This window comes from Cyprinus carpio, chromosome B7 (genome assembly GCF_018340385.1).
Source record: "Cyprinus carpio isolate SPL01 chromosome B7, ASM1834038v1, whole genome shotgun sequence".
NCBI lineage: Eukaryota > Metazoa > Chordata > Actinopteri > Cypriniformes > Cyprinidae > Cyprinus > Cyprinus carpio.
The window spans coordinates 44,033,868-44,056,701 of record NC_056603.1 but is presented as its reverse complement, the minus strand read 5'-3'; the positions used below and the strand labels follow the sequence as shown (position 1 = coordinate 44,056,701).

The window sequence follows — 22,834 nt, the reverse complement described above, 5'->3', positions numbered from 1 at the left end:
CAGCCTCTGTCACGTAGCGTGTGGAGCTTGTATCTATTGCGCAAGTGCGCAGGTGGCAGTGTCGCTGTCAAATCTAACCATGGGAAAAGTAACGTTGCGCCGAATTGAAAAAATGAACTACGTTTCGTTACCAAATTTTCAGTAGTAGCGCGTTACACTACTTTTTTACCAGAAAAAGTAGTTACGTTACTTAGTAACGCGTTACACACAACACTGCCGCTGACTTACCTCTATCCATTGACGGTTTATCAGCATTCCGTTTGCACCTTTTGCCATCATATGGCAGACTCAGATTCTCCCATTTAGAAGACGAGGTCTATAATGGGGATTTTCAGTTCTCTGGCCAATCTGCCGGGCCCAGGACCACTCTGCTAGACCAGCCACATGCTCCCCATGATGCCGAGGGTTAACCTTGCATCTACCGGCGTCACTTCCATTTTTTTCCCCGGTGTCCTTTTACAATTCCTACAATCGGGAAGTGGACCGCATTTAATCCTGAGGCAAACGGCGATTATTTCCGACGCTCCGTCCTCGCGAAGGTAAACAAAGCGGATCTGTACGATCTAAGCCATTAGTCTCTCAGCAATCTGCCAAACCTCACTCCTAAATCCACAACAACAAGGCGGCCAATATATCGGGCCAAACTCGCAAGGCCCTGAACTCGCCTCGCTCGACACCTCCATTACCCCGCGGCACGCAGCAAAGCCTCACTGGCTTCCCGCTTCGACTCAACCGTTTACCGTGGCTCTTCCGGCCGCAGCGTCATCATGCAGCTGGGCCTCAAGCTCTGGCGCTAGCAGCACAGGCCGCGTTGCAAATACATTTTTAGGTAAGTTGCTAAAAAGTGTCGTTAGTTGCCAAAAGTTGTTAAACGACGTTGTGACACAAGGATCTTGATATTATTTTAGCCACGTCGCAAACGGCGGAGAAATACAAAGAAAATTCTAAGATTTTTTCGTAATTTCACGAGTATTTTTTTCCTGTATTTTAAATTATACTTCACTCAGATAAACAAATGAAAAAAGATTGATTTGCTAGAAAATGATTTCAACTATGTACCTAAATGACTATTTCATTTTCCTCTTTCCTGTTTTCTCTCGTTTTTTTTTTTTTCAGCGAGCATTTGGTCTCACAGCGGACGCCACGAGAACTTTCCCGGTGGAGCACTTATGTTTTCTCTTTCGTCCAGCAAGCATTTGGTCTCACAGTGGACGCAGCGAGAACTTTCCCGGTAGAGCACTTACATTTTTTTTTTTTTCGCGGTTTCGTCCAGTGGGCATTTTGTCTCTCAGCGGATGAAGTGTGAGAAAATCTCCTGGTCAAGCTCTCATTTTCCTCTTTCTTGTTTTCTCTTTTGTCCAGTGAGCATTTGGTCTCACAGCAGATGCAGCGAGAACTTTCCCGGTAGAGCACTTACGTTTTCTTTTTCGTCCAGCGAGCATTGGGTCTCACAGCAGACGCAGTGTGAGGAAAAAGCTCCCGGCCAAGCTCTCATTTTCCTCTTTCCAGTTTCTCTTTTTTTTTTCCAGCAAGCATTGGTCTCATAGCGGAGAAAGGCGCAAACTCGCCTGATCGGGTCGCTCCAAATTACAACTATTCCCCGTTGCAGGCCAGCAGGGCCCGTCAGTCCAGGTACAATGAGCCACCATCACGGGCCCCCTGGCCAAACATTCAGACCCTTTCTCGAGATGCCAGCCCACCAAACTCGGCACTCATTTGGGGGGGGGGGGGGGGTCTTTAGTTCGGCAGCTGTCCTCTGCTCTTCAGCTTTTTGGGGGGAGAGTACTCTGGGTTCGGGCCCGAACTCCGAGCTCGTGAAGTAATATATGTAATGTAACAGAGTACTAAATAATAAAAAAAAAATTAATTATACATAAAACATAAAAAAAGAATTATTGTTAATCATCAAAGATGAGGAGTCATGCATTATAGCATTTTAAAGTATATTACAATAGAATACAGATTTTAATTTGCAATACTATTTCCCAATGTGACTTTTTTTCTGTCTTATCAAATAAACACAACCTGTTTTTCCATGTGTAATAGTTTTATTGTGTAATAGTTTTATTGCCGTTTCACAGTTATAATCTTCACCTCAAAAATAGTTTGCTTTTTAATCCACACAAAAGTACAAGAGAATATCACACCAAAGAAGAAAACAAAGACACAAACAAAAGGGAATCATCTCGATCTCACTGGATACTAATATCCTCACACCTCATAGTTTCAAACTCATAAAATCAGGCCTTGCTTTCACACAGAGATGTCGGTTTGATTGTGAGGACAAATGACCAAAGGGCTTGAGTTGGATCCGTCTTTGTTGGGATGAGGATTGAAGTACGGATGGATGGCTCCGTTAAAGCTGCAGTGAGTGAACGAGTAAATATGTGACAGAGCCTCCATATCATAGAAGGAGACCAGAGCCTCCTCACAGTCCACAAACACTCCCAGCTTCCACGGTTTGGTCTCCAGATGGAGCTGGACTGGAGGGTCTTCTAAAGCTCTGTACATTTTTTGAGCACAGAGCACGATGGCCCAGTATCCCTTGCTGGGTTTGTAGGACACTTTGCCCTTCCGTTTCGCTCCGTCCCTCATCACCCCAAGCTCCCAGCCCACCTTATTCCCCACCTCCACCACCCAGAAAGCTCTTCCCGAAGTGATGTGAGGTTTTCCCAGGACTCCTCCGACCAGGTCGAACTGTTGCGGGCCGCCCGGGATGTCGTGACTTGCTCTGGTGTCACGCACCTCTTTACCGTCTTCAGACACCTCTAAGTGCGGACGCGCTGTTACAGCGTCAAGAGTCACGTTTACTGCACAAAGACCAGATTCTTAGTTACTGAATGCCTGAGATTCTGCAAAGATTGAGAGATTTGTAAACATGCAAAGAGAAGAACTAGCTCAAAAACTGTTCCTACACATACCTGAGAAGCTGTGAATCCTTCTAATTTCTGTAAAAAAATAAAAAATAAAAAATAAAAAAAGAAAGAAAAGATATAGTGAACAAATTTACAAATCAAATTTACAAGTGTGAGACTGTCTGGACCATAATACATACACCTTGATACTGTTCAATTCTTCAATGTTACTGTAAAGTAGCCTACATTAAATTATACAACAGATACCATCATATCCACATCTCCTCTTCAAAACAACAAGATCTCAGGTGCCATTCATGCCTGTGCACATAATTAAGTGCACTTAATTGTTTTGAATGTGCACTTTAAACCACAAAAGTATATTTTAAAACTGTACTTGCAGATAATATAATATTAATAGAATAAAAGGCTACTTAAGTGACTAAAAAGAGACACTTTCATGACCGTTTCTTAACACTCAAGTACACTTTTAAAAAGTGACCATTGTAATAATGTCACATTAAAACTTTTACTTTAAAATACATTTTGATGTTTCAAAAGAAATTGCATTAAAGTATATTTTACTGTATCATAAATGCTTCAGTACATTCAGCAGTACTTATTTCAAAGACAGTGTGTAATTATGAAATTACATATGAAGATGTACTTCAGTCCTACTTAAGTGGGTCAAAAACATTATAAGTTCAACAAAATTACATTAAATATAAATTTAAACTGCAATGCATTTTAATTTAATTGCATTTAAACATGCAGTAAAGTGTCTGAAAACATTAAGTATGTTCTTTTAAAATATATTATTTCCATAATAAGTACTCTGCTGAAGTGTAGCCTACTTCTTTTCGATAAGGGCAAACAAAACAGCACTGTAAAAAAAAAAAAATTTCAGACCCTCTCCAACTCAGATTTTTATATTGACTAATCACATCTAAATTTTTCAATTGGCCAACTGAATTTGTGTGAATTAGTGCTCACATCTAAAAGTTTCAGTTGGCCAAACTGAATTAGTGTGAATTTAATTTTATAACTGTAATTAGGCCAATGGAAAATTTAGATGTAACCAGTCACTAGAAATTGAAGAGTTGGAGAGGTTTTTATTTTTTTACAGTTAGTGTAGTACGAGTTCAAATAAGCCTATCCAAATGCTATTTATGAGCAATTGCATCCCAACTCTCAAATATAATCTCTCACCAACAGCGCAGAGTTTCTTCAGATGTGTCTCAATCTCATCCATTAACTCTGCCTTTGTGTTTCTCATTGTGCCAAAGTTTAACTCAGTGTCAATGGAAAGTGTCCAGTCATCTGAGAACTCAGCTGGCACGGACGGATAGGACTAAGAAAGGCCAAAACACATGTAAAACATTTAGTAAATATACTATAAGTTTTACTTCTTAAATTGTTAGTCAAGTTTGACTAACCTGGATGAAGAGGATGTCATCTTCCTCATTCTTGGTGCGATTCAAAGACTCGATGGCCTCCTTGTACTTGAGAATGTCTTTTTGTATTTGTTGCGTCTTTTCGTCCATCTCTTTCTCCAAACACCTCCTCCCATCCTCCAGAGGAGCGAGCAGCACCTGCCCTGTTTTCCTCACTGCCTCCATCAGTGCAGCAAACACCTCCTGTATCTCCTGCTGCTCCTTCTCTAGCAGAGCCTGTGAAGAGTGGACGCATGTTGATAAAAATGCATATTCTTGGTCTGGAAAACTCTAATCGGATGGGCTTGCTTTACATCATTTCTTTGAGTCTGGGTTAGTGTTGTTATTAAACCTAAATCTGAAGCAAAAAAATTATCTTTGAAAATTAGATCACGCCAAATTATTTAATGTATAATTAATTTATATGTATATCAGTTTGTGTGCAATGAATGAATATAATATACAAGTTTCACTTTTTGAATAGAATTAATGAAATAAATCAACTTTTTGATGATATTCTAATTATATGACCAGCACCTGTATAAATATATATTAATTGAGAGGCGAAGGGAAGGAAAAGATGTGGTAGAAAAAAAGTGTACAAGCTATAGGGATAACCGCACCCTGGAGAGGATTGTGAAACAAAACCCATTCAAAAATGTGGGGGAGATTCACAAAGAGTGGACTGCAGCTGGAGTCAGTGCTTTAAGAACCACAACGCACAGACGTATGCAAGACATGGGTTTCAGCTGTCGCATTCCTTGTGTCAAGCCACTCTTGAACAACAGACAGCGTCAGAAGCGTCTCGCCTGGACTGCTGCTGAGTGGTCCAAAGTTATGTTCACTGATGAAAGTCAATTTTGCATTTCCTTTGGAAATCAGGGTCCCAGAGTCTGGAGGAAGAGAGGAGAGGCACACAACCCACATTGCTTGAGGTCCAGTGTAAAGTTTCCACAGTCAGTAATGGTTTGGGGTGCCATGTCATCGCTGGTGTTGGTCCACTGTGTTTTCTGAGGTCCAAGGTCAACGCAGCCGTATACCAGGAAGTTTTAGAGCACTTCATGCTTCCTGCTTCTGACCAACTTTATGGAGATGCAGATTTTATTTTCCAACAGTTCTTGGCACCTGCACACAGTGCTAAAGCTACCAGTACCTGGTTTAAGGACCATGGTATCCCTGTTATTAATTGGCCAGCAGAGTTGCCTGACCTTAACCCCATAGAAAATCTATGGGGTGTGTGAAGAGGAAGAACTTAAATGCCAGACCCAAGAATGCAGAAGAGCTGAAGGCCACTATCAGAGCAACCTGGGCTCTCATAACACCTGAGCAGTGCCACAGACTGATCGACTTCATGCCACGCCGCATTGCTGCAGTAATTCAGGCAAAAGGAGCCCCAACTAAGTACTGAGTGCTGTACATGCTCATACTTTTCATGTTCATACTTTTTAGTTGGCCAAGATTTCTAAAAATCCTTTCTTTGTATTGGTCTTAAGTAATATTCAAATTTTCTGAGATACTAAATTAGGGATTTTTCTTAGTTGTCAGTTATAATCATCAAAATTAATAGAAATAAACATTTGAAATATATCAGTCTGTGTGTAATGAATGAATATAATATACAAGTTTTACTTTTTGAATGGAATTAGTGAAATCAACTTTTTGATGATATTCTAATTATATGACCAGCACCTGTGTATATATATACAGGTCCTTCTTAAAAAATTAGCATATTGTGAAAAAGTTCATTATTTTCCATAATGTAATGATAAAGTAATGATAAAAATTAAACTTTCATATATTTTAGATTCATTGCACACCAACTGAAATATTTCAGGTCTTTTATTGTTTTAATACTGATGATTTTGGCATACAGCTCATGAAAACCCAAAATTCCTATCTCAAAAAATTAGCATATCATGAAAAGGTTCTCTAAACGAGCTATTAACCTAACTCATCTGAATCAACTAATTAACTCTAAACCACCTGCAATAGATTCCTGAGGCTTTTAAAAACTCCCAGCCTGGTTCATTACTCAAAACCGCAATCATGGGTAAGACTGCCGACCTGACTGCTGTCCAGAAGGCCATCATTGACACCCTCAAGCGAGAGGGTAAGACACAGAAAGAAATTTCTGAACGAATAGGCTGTTCCCAGAGTGCTGTATCAAGGCACCTCAGTGGGAAGTCTGTGGGAAGGAAAAAGTGTGGCAAAAAACGCTGCACAACGAGAAGAGGTGACCGGACCCTGAGGAAGATTGTGGAGAAGGACCGATTCCAGACCTTGGGGGACCTGCGCAAGCAGTGGACTGAGTCTGGAGTAGAAACATCCAGAGCCACCGTGCACAGGGGTGTGCAGGAAATGGGCTACAGAAAAGCAGCACTGGACTGTTGCTCAGTGGTCCAAAGTACTTTTTTCGGATGAAAGCAAATTTTGCATGTCATTCGGAAATCAAGGTGCCAGAGTCTGGAGGAAGACTGGGGAGAAGGAAATGCCAAAATGCCTGAAGTCCAGTATCAAGTACCCACAGTCAGTGATGGTCTGGGGTGCCATGTCAGCTGCTGGTGTTGGTCCACTGTGTTTTTATCAAGGGCAGGGTCAATGCAGCTAGCTATCAGGAGATTTTGGAGCACTTCATGCTTCCATCTGCTGAAAAACTTTATGGAGATGAAGATTTTGTTTTCAGCACGACCTGGCACCTGCTCACAGTGCCAAAACCACTGGTAAATGGTTTACTGACCATGGTATTACTGTGCTCAATTGGCCTGCCAAAACTCTCCTGACCTGAACCCCATAGAGAATCTGTGGGATATTGTGAAGAGAAAGTTGAGAGACGCAAGACCCAACACTCTGGATGAGCTTAAGGCCGCTATCGAAGCATCCTGGGCCTCCATAACACCTCAGCAGTGCCACAGGCTGATTGCCTCCATGCCACGCCGCATTGAAGCAGTCATTTCTGCAAAAGGATTCCCGACCAAGTATTGAGTGCATAACTGAACATAATTATTTGAAGGTTGACTTTTTTGTATTAAAAACACTTTTCTTTTATTGGTCGGATGAAATATGCTAATTTTTTGAGATAGGAATTTTGAGTTTTCATGAGCTGTGTGCCAAAATCAGTATTAAAACAATAAAAGACCTGAAATATTTCAGTTGGTGTGCAATGAATCTAAAATATATAAAAGTTTAATTTTTATCATTACATTATGGAAAATAATGAACTTTTTCACAATATGCTAATTTTTTGAGAAGGACCTGTGTATATATATATATATATATACACACATATATATATATATACTATGATTACATAAATGTGTCATGCTGTGTTTAGCTCTTGTCTTTATCTAATGTTGTTTGCTGAATGTGGCAGGGTTTGCATTGTAAATCAGCTCATTGTCTTTTCCTTGTTTTTTGTGGAAAACTAGATTTTTGTTATCGCTTCATATTCATGCATTTTCCAAACTGCTTGTCTGATTTTAATACATATTTGCATATTTTGTACTGTATGTACCTGGTATTTTGCAGCAGATTCCTCAAGCTCCTTAAGTTTGTCTTCCCTCTGACTGATCATCCTTTCAATCACTTCAATAGTGTTTTGCTGTATGGCCTGTAAAAACACACACAGACACACGCCAAGCTTTCTGAGTACTTTGAATTCAAACGAAATCGGTCAATTCATATAAAATCTGTGTCAGAAATTAACCAGGCTGAAACTGCATCAAAATTAATAAATTAATTAATTAATAAAAACGAACCAAGTTACAGAAGTTACAGAATTTATACCTTGAATCAGTTATTAAAGTATTATGGATATAGCATTATAGTTTTTTAAAGTACAATTAAATTTTCTCTTCTTTATGCTTTGGATAAAGGCATATGACTAATTTAAATGCACTGATGTTTTTTCACAATTAACTGAATTTTTATTTGTTGTTTTTAGGAAACATATCAAACACCAGCTCAGGTGAGAAGACTGATCTGTGTTGTTTCACAACAGCTGTATGTTCTCACCTGTCTCCTGTCTCTCTCGGTCTCCACAGGTATCACGTCTCCACCCGTCTTCACACACAAGGTACAGATGCAGCGCTCATCACGTCTGCAGTAGAGCTCCAGTGGTCTGCCGTGTGTATTGCATGCTCTCTGATCCAGCTTCTCTACAGGACTCACCAGCTTATGGCCCTTGAATCTTGCCATAGACTGGTGAGGCTTCAGGTGCTCATCGCAGAAGGAGAGGAACAGAGCAGGCAGGACTTCACGGCTTTAAACGTGAGATGTTCATCACAGACGTCACATGGAATCGTGTCTCTTTGTCCACAGAAGAGGTCTAGGTTGGGTAGGTGAGTCTGGTGAAACTCTTGCAGCAGGGCTTCGATGGCTTTGTTGACGGAGGGTTTGGTGGTCACGGGCTCCTGGCAGAGAGGGCACTGCGGCTCAGACCTGCTGATGTGCTTGTCCAGACAGTCCTTGCAGAAGGTGTGTCCACAGGTGGTGGAGACTGGATCTGTCAGCAGGTTTTTGCACATGGGGCACTGAAAGTGGCGAGAGATGTCCACGGGTGTAATCATTGTGGTTGTGTCGGCTAGTAAACTTGAGAGTGGACTGAAGAGCTGCAACAACATCAACAACAATAACTACAGCTGAAACAGCAATCATGGGCCAAGCACAAAAGAGGCAAAGTGAGGAGCTAATCAAGCATGACAGAGAGCATCAGAGCATGGTCATGATTTTATATATCAAGTTTCAGTGCAATAGGCCGAAGTGTTACCAAGATATTGCATAAAACACTGTGCAGCTCCACTATAAGCAAAATTTGACTATGGGTTACATTAAAACAGTTAAATATAAATATTTAAATATTTTGATATCTTTTTTTCTAGCATGATCTGATGATGATCTGTTGAATGTGGTGAAGATCGGACAAACACTCTTGAAGGAGTATGTTTTTTTTTTTTTTTTTTTTTTTTTTTTTGTTGTTGTTTTTTTGTTTTTTAGCTGATGCAAGATGTCAGACAGCAAAATGTATACCGCTGGATTTTGTAGGATCCAGTGAATTGAGGTTTATTGGACAAATAGATTTATTGGTTATAGGACAAAATTCACAAAACCATTCACAAAGCAATACATTCAACCACTAGGTGACACTAACTCAAAATTTCATAGGTATACTGTATTTGGGGTATGGTGCAAAAGACATTAAGTTTCGTACCAATTTAATGTGTCGCTAAGTGGCTGTTCGAGTGTTGCTAAGCATTCCCAAGGGTGATCTTCGTAGCTGTTATTGCATTGCTAGTGTGTTTTATGGGTGGTTGCTAACAAGCCAGCAGTGTTGGGGTTTACAAGTAATGTGAGTTACGTTATCAGATTACTTTTTTTTTTTTTTTTTTCAAATAACTACTAAAGTAACTCATTATTTTTTAATTTACAAGAAATACCTGAGTTACTTTTTCAAATAAGTAACAGTTACTTTGCTTTCCCATTTATTGACTGACAGCTCTGCTGTTCCCATGCTGAGAGAAATCAGGAGTAAATTGTGTGCGCTGTGTGAACATGATGCTTCCTGTAGTTTAGAGTAAATGTCCCCATGCATTTACTCATCTTACTTTCACAAAAACAGATTCAGCATTCTGCAAAATTATTAAAAACAGTGAAAAGCAAACTCAGAATATGACACAAACCTGCAATAATTAAATATGTTAAATAGCACAGATATCCTATATGTATTTAATCCCATTTTATTAGCCAATGTCATTGCTGCTGACCTTTGATGATCCAATTCAACCATACTAACAAGCAAAAATGACTTTAAATAAACATAAGATTGGTATTTCTTTTTATTATTTTATTTAACCCATCTCATTTAGCCTGAGGGAATTAAAGGGCTTTTACATTTTCAATCAATCAATCAATCAATAAATAAATAACTTAATGCATTACTTAGTTACTTTTTATCCAAGGTAATGTGTTGTGGTATGTTACTTTTGCATTACATTTACTCATCTGGGCTGGGCTTGTTTGTTTGTTATATTAAAAACAAACAAACAAGCCCAGCCCAGATGAGTAAAAGTAATGCAAACATTACCTTGGATAAAAAGTAACTAAGTAATGCAATAAGTTCTTTTTTAGGGATTAATGCAACATTGTAATGCATTACTTTTAAAAGTAACTTTCCCCAAAGCAGTGACCAGAATGAAAAGGATCCACCCTCAGGTGTCTATGATGTTCTGGTCTCTAGATCTGGTTTTTCAAGTGGTTTATGTGGGTTATTGTCTGCAGCGTAGGGTACACAATATTTGTGTGGACTTTTTTAAAAATAATAATAATAAAAAAAAAAAAAGGAATGCAGAGGTTTATTTTAGAGCTTCTTGTTCTGTACATGGTAACTTACCGCAGCACCCATGGCGTGAGAGGCTGAAAAAAAAAGCAAGACGAATCATAAAGATGCATCTCAAAGACATTTGAAGCATATAAAAACAACCTTAACTCTTAAATTCTGGTGCAATTAATGCAGCATTTTGACAATCAAATGAAACACATCATGTCAGAATAAGATTTCCTTTTCATGTTGAGAAATTGGAGTGTTGTTTTCTCTTCCCAGAAATAACCTGACAGATGAATAATGAGTGTTTCTTAATTTTCTGACTTTAAATCAAATTGAAAATAATCAAATTTAAATGATTTTGTCGTAATCGTGTGTTTATTGCCCTCGTATTATCCAACAATCTTATCTTGCCGTTTGCAAGTGTGATGGACTAGAAAAGCACGATTGGACGAATCACTCCCAGGTAATACTGAAGTTTGATACTTTTTAGTACAATAGTAAAAACAATAGAAATGAGCAATATAAAGAGTGACTTTTGTCTTTGCAAACACCACTAATGATCAGGAGAGATCAGACTCACCTTGACGGAGGTATCACTCCTGGATTCTGCTTTTCAGTCTTAAATTTCTTCTTCTCTCTCCTCCTATTTATGTACAGTAGAGTTTCGTTTCTTCAGAATCTCTCTCCATTGTCATTAACTCTCATTCCTGGAAAAAGAAACCCTTCCCAGAAGTTACACCACTCCAGTTTTATGTACATTTGCATCATTTTCTCAGGGTGTGTGCATCACAGCTTTTGACACACACACATTCAGTAAATCAAAAGCAGCACATAACCAGCATCCAACAAACACATTCTCTCTCTTTACATTCTTTGCCTATCACTGTATTTTATTGTCAGTTGACTAAGCATTTGTCTCATAGACACTACTTATATATTTTTTTACTATTTTTATTTTTATTTTTTGTCATTATAACCTGACACTCCAAGTCCTCATTCACTTTTTCATTTCACTGTTTTCTTTATTTTATAAAAGCACAATTTTTGTTGTTATTATGAGTATTATGTGTTCGATTGATGTATTGCTCTTATCTGTATGATCAAAACTGACAGAGTAATTTAAGTTTCTTTAGAGGCGTTTGTCGACCCCAGAGGGTTAAATGGAAAAGAGCAGCCAGGATATTCTTCAGCATTGGGTTGGGAAAAACACAAGCGTTACAGCTGTGGTGTCAAACTAGACATGTTGTTACCTGTTTACAAATCCATGATGTTTTAAGGCAGCCTTCCAGAACATTGTGCCTTAACAATTTAAATGCATGAAGTGAAAGTGAAACCAAACAAGCAATTCACCATCAAAAGAAAGATTCTGGGAAAATAAAACGTCTCAAGGTTACGAATGTAACCATGGTTCCTCAAGGGAACGAGACGCTGCGTCGGAACACTATGGGGAGCGCATCTAGCGTGAGCGACTCTGAATATCGTGTGTAATCTGTCCAATGGAAGAGCATGACATCATGGGCGGGGTGCCAGGGGTATGGCATCGAGACGCAGCGTTTCGTTCCCTCGAGGAACCATGGTTAAATTCGTAACCTTGAGACGTTCCTCTTCAGGAACTGAAGCTGCGTCGGAACGCTATGGGGAACGAGGTGCCCACGCTGCCAGACAACCAAATCCCTGCCTAGTGTGTATCCGAGGAGCACAGCTTAGGATAAGAGAAAGGAAGCGCCTGGAGTAACTGGCATGTCTAAGCCATAAAATCTTGTGAATGTAGACGACGGCGTGGACCACCCCGCAGCATTGCAGATGTCCAGCATGGATACACCTGCTAAGAAGGCCTTGGAGGCTGCCATACCCCGTGTGGAGTGAGCCTTGGCTCCCAGCAGCGGGGGACGACCAGGGGACTCATAGGATACGTTGATAGCCTCGACTATCCAACGACTAAGAGTCTGCTTAGATGCAGGAAAGCCCCTTTTGGGGGGACCGTAGCATACTAGCAATTGATCTGTTTTTCTCCGCAGGGCAGCTCTGTGGACGTATGATAAATTGGCTGACCTTTGTCATCCCAAAGACACTGACAGATGGGCACGACTGAGACGCCCGCTGGTGGTTTGAAGACAGGAGGCGCGTTGTTCAAGAAGAACTCCTTACATTTACTAAAATTATCTACAACTTCACTCCTAGTGAAGAAACATACAGAAGTAAGTAACAGAAGAAAAACAAGATGATTCATGGTGAATCTCTGAAATTCTCTGTTTGCCTGAGGACAGAAGAGAGTCTCCAGAAAGGAGGTGAACGCTGTCTTATATAGTCGAAGGGAAGGGACAGGAAATCACGTGAGTGTAGTTTACCTTGGTGATTACATATTGTGTAGATTTTGTCATAAGTTCACATTTATATTTTCCTGAAATTCAAATATTTAAGGTTCAGCAAAAGAAACGCAAACCAAACCTTTGCTTGTTATGTTTTGCTCCAATTAGAGAATAGATTAAATGAAAAGATAAAATTAATAATAATAATAATAACAATAAAGGGACAATCATTCTTTTTAAATGATTTATGTTTTTATTTACTTTTTTTTTGTGTTTATTGTTTGACCTTGCAACAGGGTTGTACCAGATTAAAAACTAACATTAAAAAGATAAAAGTCAAATAATGAAATAAAAATAAAGTCAAGGCCAAATTAGTCAAACTATTATATATTATAAATATATTACATAATACACTATAAAATTATGCCCTTTACATTCAGTTTCATGGCCATTTGAAATCATTTTCAGTACTGATGCACCTAAATAATGTTTAAGATTAGTTTTTATTTAGACAAAAACTGATAATGAAACCAAGAATAAAATCTGTAATATTTAATTTGTTGAAACAATTAAAAAGCTCACTGAGAACTGTTTAAAGTATTTCTTTCACAATGACTATGCGACACATTTGGCTAAACACACAGAAACCATCAGTATCAACACATCTCAAATGAAGGTAGTTAATGTATATTTGAACAGGATTTGATATAAATCATTATCATTACTTCATACTATATGTGTTTCCTCTAGGAAAATGAAGTATAAACAGAGGTGTATACTTATGCTCATCATGTCCTGCATGTGACCGGGGGAACAGAGCTCATCTGCACCTTATTTTTAATGTAAGAGTGTCATTTCATAAGGTGATATACTATTATCACATACAAACATTATCTGGATATCTGAAGATCTAATTTTATAACATTTATAAAACACCCATAGTAAAATATGCAATACATTGTATGTCTTTAATAAACCCAAACATAAAAACAGAATATTTCTGGGGTTTTCAATTATTGCCCGGTTATTCATTACTGCCCAATAATTATTCAGTTATTTAAATTAGTATAGTTATTTCAGATATTATTGCATTTAATAAACGTTCATTTGAAATTTGAATATATACAAGATTAATATTTACGTTTTTAGAGAGTTATACAGTATATAGTGATATTTACTGTATAGGCTTGGAAACAATATGTTATTATTTTAAATATTGTGTTAGATTCAGTTGTTTATATAGTGGAACTCAGTACTTACAAATCATGCAGTGTTTTAGTGTTTGCTTTACATGGTGAGGAACTGATGATTACCATCTACAGGGAAATGAAACTGTGCATGACACACATGAGAAAACACACACACACACACACACACACACACACACACACACACAAACACTCTCACACAAACACACACACACACACTCACAAATATTACAGTGATGAAGATACTTAATAGATGACAACTTTTTTTCCAATCACTTCTTGTTGCATCTACAGTATGTTGGAACAAATAAACAAGGAATTTTTTTTTTTTTTTACTTTTATTTAAGACCTTCCAGTGAGCATCATTTATTCTGCTCTAAAAGTCAATAAAAATATCAAAATGTTCTCAGTAGATGCATTTCATTGGCAGAGAAACAGGTGCATTGACCCGCAGATACCATGTTTATTTTCCTGAAGAATGAGTGGTGAAGAGCTAAACAATGAGACAAGACACAATGTTTCTCCTCCAGACGGCAATCCCAGGACCACTCAGTTTGTGAGGATGTGAACATTGAGATCATTTATTCATCCTCATCATCCTCATTGCCATCATCATCATCATCATCATCGTTGTAGTCGTCATCATCGTCATAATCCCCCTCATCATCGTCCTCCTCTTCATCATCATCATGGTTGTAGTCAGTTTCATCATCAGGGTTGATTCTTCCAGACATCACGCCTTCGATCCAGGTGTCGAGCTCATCAGCGGTCGGCATGTCCTCTTCTTCATCCATCTCCATCCACACACTGTCAGCCTGAGAATCACACACACACAAGACAGAATAAGATTTCACAAATTCTTTGAGATTGTGTTGGACAAACACACTTAGAATAATCACAAACATCAACAACCTCCATCCAGCAGAAAAGAAGTTGTGCTTATGAAGTGCATGATGATACTCTCAGACACGGGAGACTGCAGAAACATGACTGAGTCACTTTAGTCAAGAGAATGACTCGAGACTGGACTTGGATTTGAACTGCATGATTGGACAATTACTTTATAACAACTCTAATTAAATGATTATTAAATCAATCAACATCAGTTGATAACACGCAAGCCCCCACACTGCTCAGAGTCTCATGTTTTTTTTTTATATATATATTTATAACATATATTTTAAACAATATTTCCAGAATATCAACATGATTGCAAATGTCTATACTGATTTTATACAATAATAAGTTAAATAATAATATAAAGTGACATTTTAGACACAATATTGTACTTTTTTTTACTCCAACAAACGTAGTTCCAGACAAAGCAAAAAGTTTTGCATCTTGGAGCAATACATAGCAGTGTTACGTTACTGAATGAATCCGGATTTCAGTGTCCCATTCACGATCACAGTCAATTGCTTTGTTCCTAAATTAATCACTGTTTTGAACAAATCACCTGAATTAATAAATCAGTGACTCACTCATTAAGACACTGATTTGCCAACAAGTATTCGATCTTAATGCTAGAGATAACTGGTTTTAAGAACTGTTCTTGGATCTTTGGGGAACCAGAAATAGTTCTTCTATGACACTGCTGTGAAAACCCCCTGGAGTTGGAGTTGGAGGTGTGATCAGTGGCATGAAAGATAAATGATGTGCTCACGTCCTCGACGTCCACCACACCGATCTGAGGAGACGAGAGGTCGATCCTGAAGGTCTTCTCCCAGTACGGCACCATCTGAGGGGACACAGAGGGGTCAAGGGTCAAACCTCGGTTCACATACGTGTAAGAGATGCATTGTGAGAAGTTGCATTTGTAAATGAGAATCCACTCAAACTAATATATATATATATATATATATATATATATATATATATATATATATATATATATATATATTTCTTTTTTTTTTAAATCCTTGGAGGCTTTTTAGAGCCTTTGATGTGCCCCGCATACTCATTAAACTCATTCAGTTGTCAATTATCTCCAGTAGAGGGCAGCAGAGTCAAACAGACATGATCCTTATGTTGAAGCATCTGCTGATCATAATGTGTTTTAAATGTAATATACTTTATTGTTTATGCCATTAAATTGATTTTAGGTATTATGAAAATATATATCCACTATATCAACAACAGCTTAGTGGCAAATGTAAAAAAATACATAAACAATCAGTAAGAAAACAATGTTAAAGGTAAATTGTTCAAAAACATGTTCTTGGGGAAATCAAAGGTATATTTAATGGATACAGTATTATAGAGGTTTGTCATACCAGAGGAAAGTCGTCAGGATCGATCCAGATGATGCTTAAGTCTGGGTTCTCTGTGTTTTCTTGAGCCACTTCCTTCAGGATCTCCAGGAATTCATATCCGTCTGGTAAAAGTCAACATTCAGTCATTTGGAGTCACATTTTTTTTCCCACTCTATTATTATTTTAAACTCAAACCAGTGTTTACCAGGGTCAGACTCCTCAGCGAAGGCCACAATGTGCTGTCCATTAATATCATCTTCCTAAAACAGGCATAAATCATAAAGTCATGACCACTGTTCGAAATTCCTATATGTTTAGCTTTGGATACTGGATAGAGTTTGTTTGTACCCAGATCTCATACATGCTGTGGGGCTCCAGCTTTCTGAGAGTTGGTCTAAAATGAGAAAAAAACAGAACTGCAGGTTTTATTCAAGCATCCTTCTGAGAGGACTTAAGAGGAAACGTTGTGATGTTATATTGCATTTTCATTTTCTCTCCAGCTGTTGGTTGAGCACTGATCAGAGCTCACCTGTCGTGCTCCTCGATGAAGCTGACGATGTCGTCCTCCGTGTAGGGTTTGCCGGGGATGGTGACAGGTTTGATCATGAAGGGCTCGTAGAAATCCACTTCATTCATCTTCAAGTTTAATTTCTTAGCGATCTGGAAACATTCAGACATAACGCAGACCAGACACAATGAAAACAGAGATCATTAAAGGCTTCTAGTCAATTCAAATTATACAATAAACCTATTTTTCTCTACCTAACTGTAAATTTGACACACAGCGTAAAACATTGATAATATCAAGATAAGAGCTTATGACAGGTCTGCCTTTAAAGATATAAGTTGTAGTTATAAGTTAAAGATCAATTCAAATCAAAATTAATTCCTTTTTTACTTTCTTTACAAGGCTATTTTTAACATCATTCAATAACCACATATCCCTTTGTGAATGAATGAATGAATGAATGAATGAATGAATGAATGAATGAATGAATCTACCTTGGGCTCAAATGTGGCAAAGAACTTGATGAAGGGATGAAACTCTTCAGCTGCGTCATCATACTCAGTGAAGTCTGAGAAATAACAATGTCATTATTATGGAAGCTGCTTGTTACAAGTATACAAGTTATCAGAATGAATTAAAGAAGTCCACGTGTAACGGCATACTAACGTGAAGATTTGGCGCTCTTGAAGTAGCCCATCAGTTTGATGTCCTCCTCGATGTGATGGAAGCCTTTGAGCTCTCTGTCATTACTGATGATCTCCACAGGCTCCTCGATCACCTGACAGAAGAAGCGCTCAGTCAGTAATCAATGACCTTTAGATGATGATAATCACTCACGTCATAGAGGAACTCCAGCAGCGTGTCGGCCGCCAGCTCTCCGTCGTACTCGATGATCTCGTCATCTGCAAAGATGTAGATGCTCTCCACCTCCAGCAGACCTGCCAAAAACAAGCATCTGAATGTTTCAGAGCTGTTTGAATGGATCAGCAGATTAAAGACGGACTGGATATTATACAGTCGTGGCCAAAAGTTTTGAGAATTACATAAATATTAGCTTTCAAAAAGTTTGCTGCTAAACTGCTTTTAGATCTATGATTCAGTTGTTTCTGTGATGTACTGAAATATAATAACAAGCACTTCATACGTTTCAAAGGCTTTTATCGACAATTACATGACATTTATGCAAAGAGTCAGTATTTGCAGTGTTGGCCCTTCTTTTTCAGGACCTCTGCAATTCGACTGGGCATGCTCTCAATCAACTTCTGGGCCAAATCCTGACTGATAGCAACCCATTCTTTCATAATAACTTCTTGGAGTTTGTCAGAATTAGTGGGTTTTTGTTTGTCCATCCGCCTCTTTAGGATTGACCACAAGTTCTCAATGGGATTAAGATCTGGGGAGTTTCCAGGCCATGGACCCAAAATTTCAACATTCTGGTCCCCGAGCCACTTATTTATCACTTTTGCCTTATGGCACGGTGCTCCATCGTGCTGGAAAAATGCATTGTTCTTCACCAAACTGTTGTTGGGTTGTTGGAAGAGAGTTGCTGGTGGAGGGTTTTGGTTTTGGTACCATTCTTTATTCATGGCTGTGTTTTTGGGCAGAATTGTGAGTGAGCCCACTCCCTTGGATGAGAAGCAAACCCACACATGAATGGTGTCAGGATGCTTTACTGTTGGCATGACACAGGACTGATGGTAGCGCTCACCTTTTCTTCTCCGGACAAGCCTTTTTCCAGATGGCTTCATCGGAGGGGGCTTCATCGGAGAATATGACTTTGCCCCAGTCCTCAGCAGTCCATTCACTATACTTTCTGCAGAAGATCAATCTGTCCATGATGTTTTTTTTGGAGAGAAGTGGCTTCTTTGCTGCCCTTCTTGACACCAGGCCATCTTCCAAAAGTCTTGGCCTCACTGTGCGTGCAGATGGCACTCACACCTGCCTGCTGCCATTTCCTGAGCAAGCTCTGCACTGGTGGCACTCCGATCCCGCAGCTGAATCCTCTTTAGGAGACGATCCTGGCGCTTGCTGGACTTTCTTGGACGCCCTGAAGCCTTCTTTACAAGAATTGAACCTCTTTCCTTGAAGTTCTTGATGAACCTATAAATTGTTGATTTAGGTGCAATCTTAGTAGCCACAATATCCTTGCCTGTGAAGCCATTTTATGCACCGCAATGATGGCTGCACGCATTTCTTTTCAGGTCACCATGGTTAACAATGGAAGAACAATGATTTCAAGCATCACCCTCCTTTTAACATGTCAAGTCTGCCATTTCTAACCCAATCAGCCTGACATAATGATCTCCAGCCTTGTGCTCGTCAACATTCTCACCTGAGTTAACAAGATGATTACTGAAATGATCTCAGCAGGTCCTTTAATGACAGCAACGAGAAATGCAGTGGAAAGGTTTTTTTGGGGTTAAGTTAATTTTCATGGCAAAGAAGGACTATGCAATTCATCTGATCACTCTTCATAACATTCTGGAGTATATGCAAATTGCTATTATAAAAACTTAAGCAGCCACTTTTCCAATTTCCAATATTTATGTAATTCTCAAAGCTTTTGGCCACGACTGTACATATAAAACATATGCACAACATGATGTATCCAGGAAGGATTATCAGCCAATCATAATCCCAACTCTACACGACTACAAAAAGGCAATGTTTTAATAATAATGTTGTTCTTGTATCAAAAGATACAGATCAAGAACGCGTTCTACTTATGCAATCTGCATAAAACAATAGATCACTCCACAATCATTTGCTTATTCATGACTTCAATATCTTAAATTTCTAATTGAAAACAATTTCAAGCAAATCCTACACCACTTTTTTTTCAGTGTATTGCAAGGTTTCAGAAATACTGCACAAGTTGTATTAACCAGTGTTACGGAAGTGTTAAAAAATTAACACAATACGGTCACATTAATTAACATTAGTTAATGAATTAACTAACACTGAGCAATACACGTGTTAAAGTATGTATTAATCTTTGTTAACGTTATTAATAAAATTGCAGCTGTTCACAGCTAGGTCATAGTTATATCGTCCTTTTTGTCCTTTTTTAGAGCTGGTCATTGTATGCTTTCATTATATGGAAAAGAGCAGCATGAATGTTCTACTAAATATCACTTTTTTTTCTTTTTTTGTTCAATGGAAGAAAGAAAAGGATACAGGTTTGTAACAACTGAATACATGAGCGAATAAATGATGACTGAATTTTCGTCTTTGAGTGAATTATTGTAGTATAAGCATGAGGCTAACTACATAATAAGTTGGACTCATTGTGTTAATCTTTTTTGCACATTGTAAGTAATAAATAAATAAATACAATTGCTGTTTACAAGAAAATACTATTTCAGTCTTTCAACTTTCTCTCATTTAATTCAATGTGTTACTTGTCTTTCTTTGTGAATATTTATGATTATTAGCAGTTTCTAAGTGAAAGTTATTTCAAAGTAAATCCGACACCAAATGTTTTTTTCAGTGTATGATGAAACACAAGGACAGTGTAAGGACAATACAATAACAGCTAATCCTTTTGCTACAGAGAAAAAAAAAAAACAGTTTTCTGTTACACAGAACATTAATTTAGATTTACTGTTCACCAGCAGGTGTGTACTTCAACAGACCTGATGGCTATCGGAAAATGAAGGTAAGGAATTGTATTACAGAGAAAACAGAAGATAATGGATCTCAGATGCATTGATATTTACCCAGCTTCTTTGCAAAGCTCGGTCTTTCTTTGAATCCACCAGGCCAAATCCAATGTCCTCATCCTCAAGATCATCAAGCACCTGGGCAGCAAGCTGCAGGAATAAGAAAGAGATTATTGTACTGTATGCAAGCCTAAATCAGAGTCTGTCAGAGCTAAACAAACAGCGCATCAATGCAGAGCGTTCAGTCCTTTACTAGCTGCATTAGACCATTCAGTAAAACAGCCATAATGCAGCCATAAAACACACCGCCCCAATGAGGCAAAGACAACTCTGTCTCATACGCTATACACGAGACACAAGGCTGTCAAAGCAAATGCCAGAAGTGCTGCCTCTGCACCTTCTAAATCTGTGTGAAATAGGAGCTGAAGATAGACAAGGGATCTGACCAGTGCAGGGTTTGATCGGGCTCGTCCAGAAATGGACATACGACACAGGTGTGAATGTGTGGGGGGGATAATGTATGTATGCCATCGCTTGGTCAACCGCATACATAAACACACAGACACACCAATGCACCACAGACCAATCTACACATGCCTTCATATAGTTGCACTCCTTCGTTTCTCTCGTATACACACCTGCTTGAAATACAGCATATTTAACACAACAGCAACATTCAACACATTAAAAACATGAAGAAAGAATGTCATACAAAGTCATTTACCTTCAAGTGTCAAATGCACTGAAACTAACTTTAGATTCCACCTTACCAAAGTGCCAAAATCATTTGACTCTTTATAGGCCTTGTTTTTGACTTCACATATCGCAAAACTTTTGCAAACGGCAATTGAATTTCTCACGCCCTCACATTTGTACATAAATTTCAAAATCGATTTACTTGTATAACCCATATTACATTTGAGTGAAATAAAAGAATAACAGAGTAAAAAAGAAGTGTGCTTAATTGTATTTTATGTGCACATCAAATTTTACAATATATATATATATTTTTTTTTTAAAAACTACATGCAGATTATATAATATTAAATTAATTAAAGGCCACTTAAGTGACTTAAAGAGAGATGCTTTCATGCATCTTAACGTGAATCTTTGTAATAGTCAAAATGAAAAACAAGTTTTACTTTAAAGTACATTTTAAATCATTGTTTTCACATATTTTGCCATGTTTTAAAGAAGTATGAAGTTTAGGGTCTTATTTTGATGTGTGTTGGACTAAACCATACTAAAGCACATGCACAAGTTCTTGACTATCATTTTAATAAAGTGTGTTATTCCTAATTACATTAATATATACAGTTAATATATATTTAAATGCACTACATTGCAACTTCATTAACAAATTTCTTTAAATACATGATATGACACATTTGAAATCGGAATGGCATTAAAGTATATTCAACCTAAAGTACATTAAACTCAGCTACATTAACTGAAATACACTTTAACCACATTCCAAAGATGATATATGAAATTATGAAATTACAAAGACGTACTTAAGTCATACTTCAGTGGGTCAAAAGCATTCTTAAAGTTTACATAATTGCATTGATTATAAGTTGAAATAATATTCATGGCATTTTATTGAATTGCAGTAAACATACAGTGTAAACAGTACATTTCAGTTTATACTTATATGGTATAAACTAAAATTATTCATGTAATAAGTACTACTCATTTTTAAAATTATGCTAAGTGGGCTTCGTTTTTTGACAAAAGGGACCCAGGCTCTCAAAATTCACAACAGTAGTCTACTGTATATGATTGATGTGGTATGACTCAAGTCTTCTGTAGTCATACAATAACAAGTTGTTATTCTCTGAAATTCTCACATCATGCACATATTTAAACTTCTCGACTAGCAGAAAATAATGTTGTCAATGTTGACAGATGCCACTGGTTTCGACTAGCATGAGGGTGAGTAAATGATGGCGGCATTTTCATGTTCGGGTGAAACAGGAAATGATGAAATCAGTTCTTTACATCCCCTGACTGTAATGTAAACAGCACACAAGCGTCAAAAGTACGTCACTCACAACAAGACACTCCAGCGTTCGTTCCTCCATTCCCGACGGTCAGTTGTGTCCCCATCTATTGCACTGGACGTTTAACACACCCTTGCTCCACGATGTTAGACCCCGGGACAAAACTCTGCTTTCTCCGAGGAGTGAGCGCTGCATTCAAGAACAGGCCGTAAGGCAGATGTGTTAATGGCGTGATGGTCACTCGTTTCTCGCCCCCAGGGAAATGCTCCCGCAGAAATCCTTTTC

The 22,834-nt window shown here is 38.2% G+C and overlaps 1 protein-coding gene and 1 pseudogene across 1 annotated transcript in view; both read right to left on the bottom strand.

The window, feature by feature from the left end:
- The window catches only part of LOC109068812 (E3 ubiquitin-protein ligase TRIM21-like), a 170,901-nt gene extending 159,539 nt beyond the window's left edge, over nucleotides 1-11,362 (bottom strand). The window contains exons 1-2 of the mRNA XM_042728803.1: nucleotides 11,188-11,362; nucleotides 10,674-10,696 (exon numbers count right to left, since the gene is read on the bottom strand). Coding sequence (XP_042584737.1) covers nucleotides 10,674-10,685 — 12 coding nt within the window. The 5' untranslated portion in view covers nucleotides 10,686-10,696; nucleotides 11,188-11,362. The remainder of the gene's footprint in view (nucleotides 1-10,673; nucleotides 10,697-11,187) is intronic.
- Nucleotides 11,363-14,443: 3,081 nt separating this feature from the next.
- On the bottom strand, nucleotides 14,444-21,031 carry LOC109064875 (annotated as a pseudogene).
- Between the last annotated feature and the right edge of the window lie 1,803 nt (nucleotides 21,032-22,834).